General features: G+C 48.4%; 1 protein-coding gene across 8 annotated transcripts in view; it reads right to left on the bottom strand.

The window, feature by feature from the left end:
• LOC123948254 (BEN domain-containing protein 5) overlaps positions 1-15,296 on the bottom strand; it is a 1,602,508-nt gene that overhangs the window by 183,998 nt on the left and 1,403,214 nt on the right. The window contains exons 5-6 of one of the 8 annotated variants that reach the window (XM_046014980.1): positions 12,524-12,737; positions 4,513-5,049 (exon numbers count right to left, since the gene is read on the bottom strand). The exons of the other annotated variants lie outside the window; for them this stretch is intronic. Coding sequence (XP_045870936.1) covers positions 4,892-5,049; positions 12,524-12,737 — 372 coding nt within the window. The 3' untranslated portion in view covers positions 4,513-4,891. Of the gene's footprint in view, positions 1-4,512; positions 5,050-12,523; positions 12,738-15,296 lie in introns of those variants that run through there. 8 annotated transcript variants of the gene reach the window in all.

The raw sequence follows: 15,296 nt of genomic DNA, 5'->3' as shown, positions 1-15,296 counted from the left end.
GACTTCAGAGGAGAGAATGTGAATGACCTTAGAAGTCTTAGGGAAGCAGATTTTTAGCTCAACAGAAGAACATCTCGGGGACAGCAATAACTGGATGGACTCTTGCATAGGAAGATGACTCTCACGCCTGGAGGTGTTCAGGCATGGTCTAGAAAGGCATTTGCTTATAGTGGACAGGAGATCTAGGTAGAGGACCTCCAACTTCACTTTTGACCCAGAAGTTCCATGAGCCTACAAAGCTGTTTGGCACAAACTGATCAATTCCTTCAAAAGAAGGGATGAAAATATCTGTTGACATGTCTATTTACAGATATAAAAGTAAAAAATATATGCCCAACATAAACACATTTGTCCAGAGAAAACTAAACACAGAAAATGAAATGGATTCTGCTGGAAATGTTCACAGGTTAAGGCTTTGTTTTCTGAAAGCAAGAAACCAACTCTGGGCAAATGTGCAATCTCAGAAATAATCAAAGAAAATATAATGAGGTACTAGTTTTCACCCAGTAAGGCGGCAAAATAATTTAAAACATGGTCACACTCATTATATGTATCAAGACTGATAAAAAAATGTCATTCCTTTTGACTCCAGTAAAACGACCTTAAGAAAATGATAGAAAATGTAAAGTGGGGGAAAAAAAACTGCACGCAAAAAAACTTCCCCTGAATTTTGTTTATAAATATCCTAAAGGACAAGGAAGGGCAAATGGGCAGCTGGGTGGTGGGGCCAGGGTCTAGGTTGGCGAGGGGAGCCGGAAGGCAGGGAGGGGCCTGCTTGTTGTGTACAAGGAAAAGCCCAGGAGCACCAAGTGCTGTGGGATAAGCACAAGCTGTCTGGAGGGCTGAAGGCAGGTGTGAAAGCCAAGGTCACCATGTAAGAGGTCAGAGTAGGCTGGAGACTGGACCGAGGCACTCAGGGGAGGACTTGAATGGTTGTGGGGAGAGAAGAGGAGAAGAATGTCAGCTCTCACCCTGGTGGCCCTTTGTCCACTCCGGCCTGGTGCTTTAATTACATTCTCAGTTCTTCTAACAACTCCATGATGGGACATTATTTCCTCCATTTTGCAAATGAAGAAGCTGGTGTTCAGAAAGAGGATGGAACTCAGGTCAGGCGAGACAGTCCGTGCGAGACTTGGGAAACGAACTCGAATGTGGGGACCTCTAGACTCAGGCTAGAGTCTGCCTCCTGTCCTGGGACCGTGGGTGCAGCAGGCCTCCCTCAGGAGCTGGCAGCCCTCCACCTTAGCCCCACAGCCCAGCAGATGGCTTCCTCCACTATAGCCTGACGTCCCTCCACTTGGTGGATGTTGGAACGGACGGTTACGTTTCACGGAGCAGCAGGGAAACATGATAAATGGAAAGGGAAGGCTGCAAACCTGATAATAGGCTATGGTCACAGGTATGCAAAATACATACTCAGGCCTTGAAAAGGAGACTACAAGAGATATATCGCAATGCTTGTAGTAACCCAATTTGGAAAGCTTTCCCCTGTTTTTCCAAAAATTTCTATGAAGTGGCTTTTATTTCTTTATAACTACAAAAGCAAGTCATAATTTGAAATGCACCCAAGAAATCCACAGGCACAGAACGGTCACTCACACATGTTCCTTTGCCAGAAAATAAAAACAAGCCACATCTTTCTGTTTCATCTGGTAACCAAGAACTTGTTGCCAGACTCGTGAAGACAGTGCCCAAACTCCATCCATCCAGGCTCCTGCCCTCCACAGCTCACCGGCCTGTCACAGGAATTGAAAGAAAGAACCTAAGTATGAAAGTGAGGGGATGCTCATTGGGGCCTAAAATGAAAGTCACCTGCATCTTGTCCAATGGCTCAGCACTCTGTGATCAGGAAAGAGTGACTCGAAACAAGATTTGGGGGTGGAGCCTGAGCTACTCAAAAGGAAATTTACTCTGTTTCAGGCACTAGAGAAGGAGCATGTCTTTTTATTTATTTATTTATTTATTTATTTTTTTATTTATTTGACAGAGAGATCACAAGTAGGCAGAGAGGCAGAGAGAGAGGAGGAAGCAGGCTCCCCGCGGAGCAGAGAGCCCGATGTGGGGCTCGATCCCAGGACCCTGGGAAGGCAGAGGCTTTAACCCACTGAGCCACCCAGGCGCCCCAGGAGCACGTCTTTTTAAGTAGGAGACACTCTTGTTCCTCCAGTAAAGCAGGTCATCGAATGACTTCTACTGGACTGATACTGCTCAAGAGAGTTGCTTGTGTTCAAACACACAGCCCCAGCCCCGTCTCAAACTTCTTGACTCGAGCTCACGAAGCCAAAGCCCAGAAGTCTGTAATTTAAGCCTCAGCAAATTCTTAATATTGGACACGTTTGGAAACTCTCTACCACACCAAATGAATTTGAGCTTTGTATATGTATCTGTAATAAAACTGTACTATAGTTCCCTTAAATGACTTCAATTAATGAGACTGATTTCCATTGCTTACGGAGGCTGGGTCTCTCTAAATATACCCTGAAATTACAGTCCTAGAGTCTCAGCCCAGGCCTTAACATCCCACTCACCTTTCAGGGAGGAGGTGACAAGGGGGTCTGTGCACAGACCTGGATTCTGACCTGACTTCACTGCTGACAAATCTGAGATGTTGGCCAGCATGCTATTTAGCCTTTTTTTTTTTTTTTTTTTTTTTGAGCCTGTTTCTTCACTTGTGCAGGTACAGGAATGATGGTCCTGCTGCATGACAGTAACAGGGCACTGGGTACACAAGAGGGGCTCAAAACCCTCTCAGTCTAACTAGGGTATGAACCTCTCCTTATTCCCCATCAGAATTGTCTCTATGTCCTTCCTTGTCACACCCACTTTTGACTTTATTCTGCCTTCTAAGCTAAAAGTAACTTACATCTGTATGGTTCTTTGAGATTTCCGGAGCCCTTTTCCCAGATATTACCTGGAGTACTCTTCACAACAATCCTGAATTAGGGATCATTATCTCCACTTTAAAAGAAATGACTCCCAGAGAGGCCAAAAGACCTTGCCAGAAGTGGTAACGTCAGAATTTGAACGCGGATCCCAGAATCTTTCACACCCTGGTCTGTCCCTACTATAGGCAATGTACATTACACAAAGCACTTTCACATCTCTCATAGCGTTTTAAAATATATTTCCATGACTATTTCTCCCACCAACCTAAAAGCACCTATAAAGTGGGTACCATATGGTAATAGTCTTTGAAGGGAAATGCACAGAGCTTCTGGGTGTCTGTGTCTCCGCCGTGGTTAGGGAGAAAAGGCGATGAGCTCAAGAATAACGCGTCCTTTTCCCCAGTCTCTCATGCATTCCGCACTACTCATGCCCACACCGTTGAAATGAACCCATTTTAATAGCATGAATTAATCAAACACTGCTACCAAGTGTCACAAACTTTACTCATGAAACGAGTTAAACTGTGCTGAACACTTACAAAAATCCTGACATGTATTATCTGCTATTATTTAATTATCCATACAGCCCGTGAGGTAGACATTATTTTCCTCATTATATTGATAAGGACTCTGAGAAGTTAAGCAGCCAGCCCAAGATCGCGCTGCTAGTTTGTGGAAAGTTGGGGAACTGCCATAAAAGAAAATTCACATCTACAATTCTGTTATCAAGCATACGATATTTCACATTACAAAGGATTCTTTTATTTACTAAAATAAAAGTCCTCAAAGACGCAGCCACCTCCCCTACTTAACCCAGTGACCGTGACCTTTGGCTTATAGACCTTCAGTGGTCTCATGGATCAAGCATTAGAGAAAACGGAGGCCCAAGTTTTCCAATCAATGCCTAAAAGCCAATAACCAGAAATGAAGAAAATAATAATCGGCAACATTTATTGAACACTTTATATATACGTAAAGAATTCTTATAGCAACTCTGTAAGGTAGATATCATCTCCTTTTTACGGAACAGAAAACGGAAACTCAAGAGATTAGGTTAAGCCCAAAGCAAGCAGGGAAGCCAGGCTTGGAACCCAGGCGCTCAGCCCAAACCCTTGCCATTTCCAATACACCATGCTGACTTCACAGGCATTACAGAAAGTGCAAATCAACAGGAAGATCGAATGTGGTTTGCCAGATTGTGCACCAGGCACCTTAGTGAAGCAGTTGCTGAGTGAGATAAAAATTATGTAACTTGAAAGATCATTTGAGATATAAAAGGATAAACGAACTGACACGGGGTGATATTGCCCCCTACTTCCTGAAGGTAAACGTCGGACCACTTCTCACATTACTGCCCCCATACCCTTTTACAGAGATGAATTCAACTTATCAAGGAAGCTGGATCTCAGATCATCTTGAGTGAAAAAGGCGTCTGGTCTTAGATCTGTCCTTTGAAGTACGAGAAAGTAATTTGGTTTCGAGACAGCCCTTCCGATCTGCAGACAGCAACCACACCCCTTATGAATTTTCTTGCTTTCAGCCTGAATGTTCCGCCCCTCAAAGGACACTGGTCTCCTCCTCTGTACACTTGATATCCTTAAATAAATGAGGATAATGATTGTCTACATCAAAGAATTAATGAAGCTTTATTATAGAACAAAATAGAGGAACAGAGATAGAAGTCCTTGAATGGTAAAAATATTCGTTCAAATTCTCAGTCAAGTGATAGGCAACTCAGAGACACTTTATCCCCCTCCGAAAAGACAGCACTTTCCCCATCCCCAGAATGACGCTGGCGCCATGTTGCTGCCTGAGTCTCAGCAAATCCGTCTGACTTCTTTGGAATGGGGAGTCCAAGTTCAGGGCAAGTCCATGACCCTGGAAACCTGCTGGCTCCCTGCCCACATCCCACCACGCACGGTGGGGTCTGATCTGGACAGCACCATCGCCCGCAAATCACAAGCCACGCAAGGAAAAACGATAAGGCTTTATGAAAAATCCAAAGTTTATTGCAAATTGTATTTTGCTTCCCTTCGTTCTTCATTTTTACAGGATTTATTGATATCCATGATTTTTTCACAGATGTACTTGTTGACTTTGGAGAGTCTCTGTGCAATTTCAGTTTCATCCACAGTTTCTTGTGCTATTCTGTCATACAAACACTCTAGACAGGGGAAAGAAACAAGACGGCCAAGGATTAATGGTGGATTGGAGTACAATCTTTTAAGGGGGCAAAAAGAAAATGGGCCTCCTGACATCCCTCCCAAACACCAACTCTCGTGTCTGGCACAGCTGTATTTTAAAATTTTCATCACAAGTGTACTTAGAAAAGAACAGATAGAAACTGTAAGTTTATCCTTTAAAAATTAGGTTACAACATCCGTGTGCCTACCACCCAGCTTAATAAGACATCATTGCTCCCCTGGGGTCCCCTCCCAAGCCCACCCTCCCCAAGGGAAGCACTCTTCTGGATTTGTTCCTTTCTTCTCCTCTTATCACGTGTATACATTCCTAAATAACATATTGTTTACTCCTCCATGTTTCCTAACTGTTTTACAAGGGTATCCACACCTCAAATATCTTTCTGTTTTTCACTCAGCATTTCGTGATTTACCCAAGTGGAAGTGGGCAGCTGCAGCTCATTCATTTTCACTGGAGGGAAGTATGCTCTTGAAAGGACTACTACACCATGTGCTGATCCATTTTATGGTCAGTGGAGACCTGGATGGTTTCCAGTGTTCTGCAATCACGAACACCCCGGCGCGTGTCTCGTGGAGCGCACGCGCAGGCGGATCCCCAGTACGAGCCTCTGTGTGGAGCTGCCGAATGCTAGGGCGTGTGCATGCTCAGCTTTGCTAGGTGGTACCTGGTGAACTGCTTTCCAAAGCGGTCGTGCAGCCTGACACCCCTAACAGTAGCGTATGCAAGCACAGGTTGCCCTGTATCTTCAAAAGCACCTGACACTGTGAAGTTATTAAGGTTCTGACCGCCTGGTGGGTGCGAAGTGGTGTCTCATCGTGGTCAGTAGGACTGAGGCTGAGGATGGCCACTCTTAAGGAGTCTGACATTTGCAGTGTGATGAAGCCAAGACCAAGCCTCCGACGCGGTCTGACGAGCCTGACTTCAAGCCCACTTCCTAGCCCGGGGACCTGAGGCAAATCACTGCCCTAGATTCCTCACCTCATAACCAAGATGACAAGCCACAGGTTATCTTTTTTAAGGCTGTGATGGAGCATAGGAGGTCAACATTTTGCAAGCCTTCCTCAAACCGTAAGGAGCGTTAGGCCTCCATGGGCTGTTACAAGTCTCTTATGCACCATAACTGCTCGTTCCCGGGGTCTAGCACAGTGCTTGCAGAGGGGCAAAGTTAAGCGAATTTATGTGAAGTGAATGAATGACTGCTTTCCCAGGGAAACTTGAGGGGATGTGAGGGGACTGGAGGTGTGCACGGGGAATGTACCACTGGGGTACATAATTGTGGGCAAGAATTTTAACTACTTTGAATTGGTGCTTCCTGACCTCTGAGACAGGAACCACTACCCACTCTTACAGAATGGTTATGGGAGATAAACAAAATCTTGTCTACCAGCCCAGCCCACAACAGGCAGTCCTGGAGATGCAGCATGTCAGTGCTCCGAGGGACTGCAGGGGCTACCCCGAGCTGACCCTCCACTGGCATGAGAGAGGGCAGAGGCCTGCAGAAAGGGGGTGAGAACAGGCATAGGCTGCGGCTGCCACCCCCAGTGCCAAGCCCTTCCTGGGTGTGTGGCCAGCCTGCTTGCCGGTGCCATCCACACGGCTGGGGCAAGCGCTGGAGGTGTTCTGTGTGTCCAGGGACCCCGGCCCCCCGCCACACACACACCACCACTGAGAAGGGGTTTGCACAGAGAAGACTTTAAAAGCTTTCGGTTGATCTCCACTATTCCCTGACCACTCTGGAGCCCAATAATCTCCACTTAATCTTGTCTTGGACTTTCCACGGGGACTGAGAAAGAAGAAGGTAGGAGGCCCCCGTCTCACTCCAGTCCTACCTTCTGCTGGGTCCACCTGCAATTCCCTCCCCCTCCAGGCTATCCCACAAATCAGCGCCTGTGATCATCTTTTCCCTGATTAGCCTTGCTCCAACCTTTGGCACCCCAAAACCTTACTCATCCTTCCAGATTCAGCCTTCCTGGGACATCCCAGACTGAGCTGGAAGACCCCACTCTGCTGACAGCCTCTGGGCTCCCGCTAGCTCACTCTCTCTCAAAGCACTGACTGCAGTCTAATAAAACTGTGACCAGTGTCTCCCCCACAGACAGAAATGCCCGGACATTCCATCTCCAGCCCTGGGTCAGGAGGAAGCAGACATTAACAGCGACTTTGCTGGAACCTGAATCAAGTGACGGAGGCAACTCGTGCTGAGAACCACTTTGAAGTTCAGGGGTTCGATTCTGGCTTTTGCTCTAGTTGTTGTGCAACCTCTAAGCGGGAACCAACCCTCTGGGTCTCAAGTTTACCATCTGTGAAAGCAGGATGGCAAACCCCATAATCCAAGAGACACTTCCAGTGCTACCTCTTTAGCTGTCTGGAAGCCAGAAAGGTGGGAAAGAGGCTGAGGAGAGAGAAGGGAGAGAAGGAGGGTACATGTGATGGCCCTCGGAGCCCTAGCAGGGGTCACAGAAGAGGCAGGAGGAGAAAGGGGTGAATGGAGAAAGGTTTACAGGAGTCCTCCCCAGAATCCCAACCGTTCTCATGTCCTGAGGGCAAGAGCACTGCACGGCCCCTCAGGTTGATTAAAAGGCTTTGTTAGACTCTAAATATTAATCACCTGCACTTGCCGGGAATGTCTCCCTCTGCGAGGGAGCATTTGAGATTATTGCTTAATTAACAAGGTTTATAACAGCGCTAATGTGTCCTATTAAAAAAGTTATAAAAATTAACCAGAACTCAACGCTGTGGCTCATTTAGAAAGCTCAGACACTCTGCAAAAGGTCATTTGACCTTAATAAGGTTTAACTGTCATTCTGGAGTTTATCATTAAAGCAAGACTCTCCTACAGCCGTCCTGCTTCCCTTGTTCTAAAACGGTGTCAGTGTTCACCCATCCCGCTGCCTTATGGAACGACTTTAAAATCAAGGAGATGAAAAAAATCCTCGTGAGCATCAAGGATTATCATTTTTATATGGCAAACAAGACTGAATGTGGTAAACATCAAATTAATGGAAGCAATCTCAATCCACAAAGAGACTGCATGGGAAGAACCAGTCCAGTGCAGTCTGGAGGAGCTCAAAGAATCAGGCTAAAAATGGTGAGTGTATGGTGGGATAGGAAACAGACTTCAAACCTGCCTGGTTGTAGTAAAGAAAGAACTAACACTGGTAGCACAAGAAACCACTGGAGACAAGGAAGTCTGAAAGCCTAGTTCTACCCCGCTCTCACCTAACCAGCTGAGTGGCCTTGGGTCATTCTTCCTTCTCATTCACTTGCATGGCAAGTGTTTCTGGGCTCTAAGGGGTTGTGGGTGGAGCGGGTCTCTGGGAGGCAAAGATACAGTAAAAAGAGAATAGAGGAGGGCACAAAGGGCTCTGGGACATGTGTCCCGAAGTGTCCACCCACCCTGAGAGGTGAGGAAAGGCTTCCTGAAGGAAGGTTCTCCTAAGCATATCTGGGGCGGGGAGAGGGGTTAGCGGCAGCTAGCCAGGCAAAGCGGCACGGGTGCAGGATGGGGAACATGACCTGTGGTCCAGGCACCAGGAATGGCATTTACAAATTCCCTAACGAGGGTGCAAGGCTTGTTCAGGGAGTACAATAGTTCACGAGGACAAGAACTCTAGGGATAGACTGCTGAAAAATAAAGCTGGAGCACTGGCCAGGGGCCAGGTTCTAAAGGTGCTTTCGTGACACGTTAAGAAGCTTACCTTTTAATAATGGACACCATGGACTGGCTGTGACGGGGTGGTGGAAACAGGATCATGTTTGGTTTCTGAACGATCACTCTGGTTACATAAAGGGGACAGGAGTCTGGAAGCTGCTGGAGCCGTGTAGGGGGGGAATGATGGCCTGACTACAAAAGGTGCAGTGGGGCAGGGAGAGAAGTGGGTGGTTTAAGATGTATCTGGGGGCAGAACAGACAGAACGAGGCATGTGGAGGAGGCAAGCGTGTCGCATCTCTGGGCCCCTGGCTGGCAGTGCCCTTCACCAAGACAGGGGAGCAGGAGGGGCCCAAGGCTCTGAAGGGAGGAGAAAGAAGCGAGCAGGGAGGGAGCATCCATGTGGGCATTGGTGAGAAGGCCGTGGGCACCTGGATATGCGGCTCGGGAACTCAGAAGTGTGGACTGAGCCAAAGAGAGATCTGCGAGCGTCATCCACTGAGTCAGCAAATGTTTACAGAGCACTCACTACCTGTCTTCCCTGAACCAGATGCTCACAAAGCTTCTATTCCACTTGGCACCAGACTTGGCAGGGGGGAAAGATGACTACCCAGTGCAGGAACAAACAAAAAATGCTATGCACCGACTTTATGTAGGCAGAGCAACAGAAAGGTTCCTGAAGACTGGGCTGTTGGGGAAGGCCTCGCTAGAGAACCAGAAGGAGGCAGGGTGTGCAGAGCAGGCAGTGAAGGAAGAGGAAAGAGGCCCCTGTGGTTGGAGCACAGTGGGAAATGGGAGGACAGAGGGGTCCCCAGAGGCCAGGTCAGCAGACGAGTAGTGTGGATTTCAGCCCGGGCCATGGGCACACAGAAGGCCATGAACACAGTGCAAAGTGAGACCAGCTGGGAGCTGGTGGAGAAAGAGGACCCTGTGGGGACAGACGCCAGAGCCGCAGAAGAGGAGCCCACGAGAGGGATGAGAAGTCAGGGAAGCAGGAGGAAATGGAGCTTGGGGGAGGGTTTCGCTGTAAGGAAGGAGTGGTCATGTCAGACAATCTGGGGAGGATGTCAAACACATGCCCTGGACTTGGAAAGGAGGAAGTCTGTGGGAAACGAGGCAGGAACAGATGTAGTAGAGGGCTGGGAGTGGACACCAGACAGCAGGGGCATTACAAGTGAACATAGGGCAGTGAGCGTAGACAACCCTTTCAAGAAATCTGGATGTGAAAAGAAAAAGAGAGACATGGCAGCAGCTAGGTGGTAGGAGTGGCCTCCAGGGAGTGTTTTATTTGTTTTCATGAGAAATGAAGAGTCAAAGTCTATTTAAATGATGCTGGGAAGGAAGCAGGAGCGAGGGAGCATAATTGGAAGAATGAGGTACTTAGGAAGGCAGCAGGGCTGGGATCCAGATGGAGAGACAGGCCAGACCCAAATAAGAGAAGCAAACTCTTCTTTTGGGCCATGAGGCAGAAGAACAGAGGCTACAGTTAAGTCTACAGTGAAGTCTGCACTTCAGAGCTGTGGGAGTTCCTTTTCTCTATGAAGGAAGAGGCACGGCCATCTTTTGAAAAAGAGTGAGATGTGGACTATCATGTTAGGAAAAGCAGAGAAGGTTTAAAAATTCCTTGGGGGGGGGATGGCGGCGTGGCTCAGTGAGGAAAACCCGGGGGGCATGGCAGGTGGGGGGGAAGTCTGTGAGTATGGGATGGCCGCTGGCCACACAGCTGAGCCGGCTATAGACTGTTCTATAGCTCTGGGGGCCCAATCAGCTGCACAGGACATCATCTGAACAGGGTTTAAAGAACATTCAGAAAGTCTAGGTGGGCCACTGGGTAGCCAGAACAAGGACGGCGATCTTTACAGATGGGAGACACCAAGCATCCACTCGGTGCTGGAACCACACTAGACTGGGGGAAAGAAAAGAGAATAGTACGAACCAGGGTAAGTTCAAAGCTAAACAAAAGCAGAGCTGGGGCTCGAACCCAGGCTTTCGATACCTGGTTCCTGTTTCGACCTGCCGTCACCCTGCCCCAGGAGTGGACAAGAAAGAGACCGCAAGCTGAGAAGCACTGAAAGAGGGTGAACTTCAATGACATGATCATCACAGGCTCACGTCAGCTCCACGGAGGCAGCACACTTGTCAACAAAGAATGGTAACTTTCTTCATAGTTGGAACATAACTCTTTCCAAGCTATAATCCTATCCTTTCAGTTGTCTGAGGAGGGAAGTTTTCAGCTGAGGAAACTCAGACACGGAGGGGAAGTGACTGACAAGAAATCACACCAAGGGTCAATCAGGGGACCAGCTTGCGGCTCTCAGTGTTTCATTTGTTCCAACTGCATTTACTGAGCTCCTACTGTGTGCCAGGCCCTGTGCCAGGCAACGAGGACGTGGAGATGAATCAGAGAAGGTCAGACTCGTGCCTGAGGCAGACATGCAGCAGATGATTTTAGACCCACAACGTGACCATGGTGGGCCAGCCAGTCACTGGGAGACATCCGGGACCTGCTGAGTCACCTTCCAACCAGTACAATAGAATCAGAGGTCGGTCACGTATCTAGTGGGGCAGGACTGCATCCCGAGGAAGGCCCGTTTCTCACGGCAACTTCCCAGCTCCGGACCCACCATTCCAGACAGCAGGCAGACTGAAGGTAACCTGACTGTCTGAAAATAAGTGGCTGCCTAAATCAATTAGTCATGAGTCAGCCAGACAAGGGCAGCTGTGTTAGAGCAGAACAAGCCTCACACCAGATCACAGCAGTGTGGGCTTGAACCCTATAGCTCCAACCTCAGCCTGCTGAGTCTTGCTGAGTCCTGCTCTACCCTGACCTCCAACACATACCCTACATCTGGCTATTTTTCCCCACTCCCACTGCTACAACCAAGGTCCATGGCACCATCATCTCTATCTGAGACCATAGCAGGAGTGTCCTAACTGATCTCCCATTTGGTCACTCCACGATCTGCAGACCCCACCACCCTTCTCCTGTGAGTCATGTGTTGTTGGAACTCCACAGATTCAAGCTGTTTCATGTGGCCCTCTCGGCCCTCAAGACTTGCTCTCACCCACCTCCCTGACCTCACCCTCCCCTCACTCATGACTCTGCGTGTCTGGAGCTTCCTCATCCCTTAAGCGTTGCTGGCCTTTGCACCTGTGTATTCCACCTGTTGTGCCACACCTCAGACCTCCACGGGGCTGCCTCGTCTACCTCCAGGCCCCATCCTCTTCAAGCAGGCCTGCTCCAACCACCACAGCTCACGCAGCCCTCTTTGTCCTACTGCGACATGTGGTGACGCTTCACCACCTTCATCGGTACCTGAAATTATCTGACATAGTTGCTGTCTGCCCTAGAACTTGGCATGGGGCCTGCTCAAAATGTACATGTTGATGGAGTCTACTTTCTTCCTTGAAACACGGCAGCTGGACACTTAGAGGCTAGTGGTCAGGAGCACCCCTTCTGAGGCCCAAGGCAGGGGACTCTCTTCCCCAGGAATCCTTTCTTGATTTTCCAGCTAGGGGTCTGCTCCCCTCCCGAGACCTCCCTCAACACATCATCAGTCCCCCTCACGCTAGTGACCTGAACCGTACTCGTGTCCACAGCTCATCCGCCTGTGAAATGTGAGCTCTCCTGGGACAAGGTCCATATCTGTTTTCCTAGGTCCCACACAGGGCCTGGGCCTGGCATGGAGAGGCTTCAGTGTTTGCTGACCTGAACTGTGTCTGGTACCTTCCTGACAGAGTACAGGACAGCATCTCAGTCATTGCGTTTGTACTGCAGTGACCTACCTCTGACAATGCTTAGTTTGTGAGGCGAGAGGGGTGGCTTAGGGACCGCATCTTTCTTTTTTTTTGTGGCAACTCCTGTGACGCTTCTGTTCTTCAGAACATCTGTTCCCCAAATCATGACTGCCAAGTTCTTTGTGTACTTGGAATCTCCTTGGGTTACTTGTAGCTGGTGCCATTTCTCCTCATCAACCCAAATCCCGCTTCCCAGATGGACCTGAAAGGGATAAGAACACAAGCACCTGTGTCGTCGGACAGGCTGGCAGTTGGAAACTTTTCTTGTCCTTTAAAAGACATTGCTGCACAACTACAAGGGACTCTTTCCATAAATACATTAACTTTGCTTGAGGGAAATAATGCTTATTTACTAAATACCTATAAGGCACCAGGCCTTATTTGAGTGCTTTATATCCACGATCTCAAATCTCCATGGCAACCTGGAAGGAAGGCAGTGAGACCCTATTTTCATCTCAGATGGAAAAACTGGGTTGAGAAAGGTTAAGTCAGTTGCCAAAAGTCACTCGACTATTAAGGTGTAGGGTGGGGATTCTAAGCTCTACTCAAGTCATAACAAGGCCACTGAGAGCCTGACTGAATCTCAGGAACATATATAGTTGTCTCTCTGTTGCACTTCAGAAGGACCTTTCTCCCTTTCGAGTGAGCATGCTGGGACACATGTCCTGGCACAGTGCTTCTCCACAGCGGCACATCCGGGGGTCCTCTGGAGCTGTAAAAATTGCCTGTGCCTGGGCCCCATTCCCAGGATTTGGATTTATTACTCTGGGTGGGGCCTAGGGACTAGGATCATTGAAAGTTCCCTAAGTAATTCGGGTGTACGGCAAAGTCTGAAGACCATAGCCCGCTGGAGGGGGGCAGCCAGCAGCCTGGCTCGGCCATCAGCTGGAGTGTGTTCGCACAGGTCCTTTCCCACCTCTGGCTTCAGCTTCCTGTGAACGGAACTGGGAAGGGGGGATTTCATCTCAGCGTTCCTTCTGGCTCGGAACACGTTTGGTTTTCACAAATCAAAACCAAACCACGGCCTCCTTAGTCTGACTCTAATGGCGTATGGGACAACAAACACAGTCTAATGCTCCCTACAAGGTTAGCGCTCAGAGTTTCAGAGCAGAGTCACTAAATGTAAAGGACTCAGAATGATCTAGCAATGAACTAGAGGTGTTCAAATTGTTTCTCTTTTCTGGCTCCTTTAACAACTCAAACCTCATTTGCTGATGTTATCATTTAAAAAAATCGGGTTTTGACTTTGACATTGCCATTTATGTTGTGTTTCTAACGAGTCTATGGAGGGTGGAAATGGCCTCTGTGGGGAAGGAGGGGAGGCAGCTGGTAATGAGCACACTTCCTAAGGGTAATGAGAGGGCTCTGCCAAAAGTCCTTGTCTGCAGCAAGACCTGTAGGTCAACCACATCATGCGGTCAGGAGACCTCTCGGGAGAGGTCCTGGTCTGAGAGACCGCACACACCCCCAAACTGATGGCAGACTGGCAAGAAGCACTGTTCAAAGGCGACTGAAGACTGGCTTGGAAAAGACTGTGGGCACACACAGACAGCAGCACTTCTTCCTTCACTAATTACTGACATTTTCCAATCATTAAAAAACAAAAACAAAAACAAAACAACGCAGCAATACAGCCCACCCACGAATGCCAGTAAGTAACAATCCTGCTGGCCCCCTCTGCCTTGCCTTCCTTCCGCTCACAAGATCACTGGGATCTCTGCATGCCTGCTATCAGATAACCAGATCCACCTGACCTTCCTGTGCCGCAGACCTCAGGATTGCAAATCTGCTCACAGCACTCGGGAAGACAAGCAGCCCTGGAAGTGAGATGCGTTGCCTGGGGCCACCTGGGCAATACAGATCCAAGGTCAAGTCCGGCCTTTCCTCCTCAGTCTGGAACTGCAGGTGGGCAGTCTGCGTGCCAGATCAGGCATGCAGGGGGGGCAAGTTTCCTGCTGCTCCCTGCTGGGCCCCAAGTCACCTCCCTTGATGGCACTCTGAAGCTACCCTCACAAGCTTCCTCACGTAGGGGAAAAAACAAGGAACTTGAATTAGATTAAATTCGGAATCAGAAAACCTTCGAGAAGGAAGACAGCTTCCGTTTTTCAAAGATCTCTGCTCTTTTCTACCCTGGGCCTTTCTTTCCTGTAATCTTTTAATTTATTATTCTTAAAAGAATTTTAAGCCAAAGTTCTACTAGATAAGGGGGGGGGCACTAATATTTTTCGAGGACCTGGACTGTACCCTCTATTTAATCCTCATAATGACTTTAAGAGATGGAAATAGGTTAGAGGTTAATAATCCCACTTTACAGACATGAATCCAGATCAGAAGGACAAAACTACCTTTCCTAAGACATGCTAGCAGTAAATTTGGGGATCAAGATTCAAACCCAAATCTGTATGATGGCAGAGCCCGTTCGTTCCCCGGACCTTCCCGCTGCTGTCAGTGTCACCGTGGTGACAATGTGGTGGAAACATAGCCTATCTATCGCATCGATATGCTACTGGGTTTCTTTTTCCGCTTTCCTCTGTATTGGCCCAGACACTTCCCTTGCTGGCCCCCACCATAGGTTACTACTGCAGATAGGGAAGCCAGAAGAAGCCACGGGTTGGCTTTCTGTCTCCAGTCCCTGCTTCCTCCAACCCCCCGTATAACCACTGCCAGGATCAGTTTCCCTAAAACACGGCTCTCCTTCTTTGACTAGCTGACTTCCAGTCTTTCAACTGTGTTTCTGTGTGAACCCTCTAGAATCTTGAAT

This window comes from Meles meles, chromosome 1 (assembly GCF_922984935.1).
Source record: "Meles meles chromosome 1, mMelMel3.1 paternal haplotype, whole genome shotgun sequence".
Lineage (NCBI taxonomy): Eukaryota > Metazoa > Chordata > Mammalia > Carnivora > Mustelidae > Meles > Meles meles.
The sequence above is the reverse complement of the archived record's forward strand: the minus strand, read 5'-3'. Positions and strand labels throughout refer to the sequence as shown.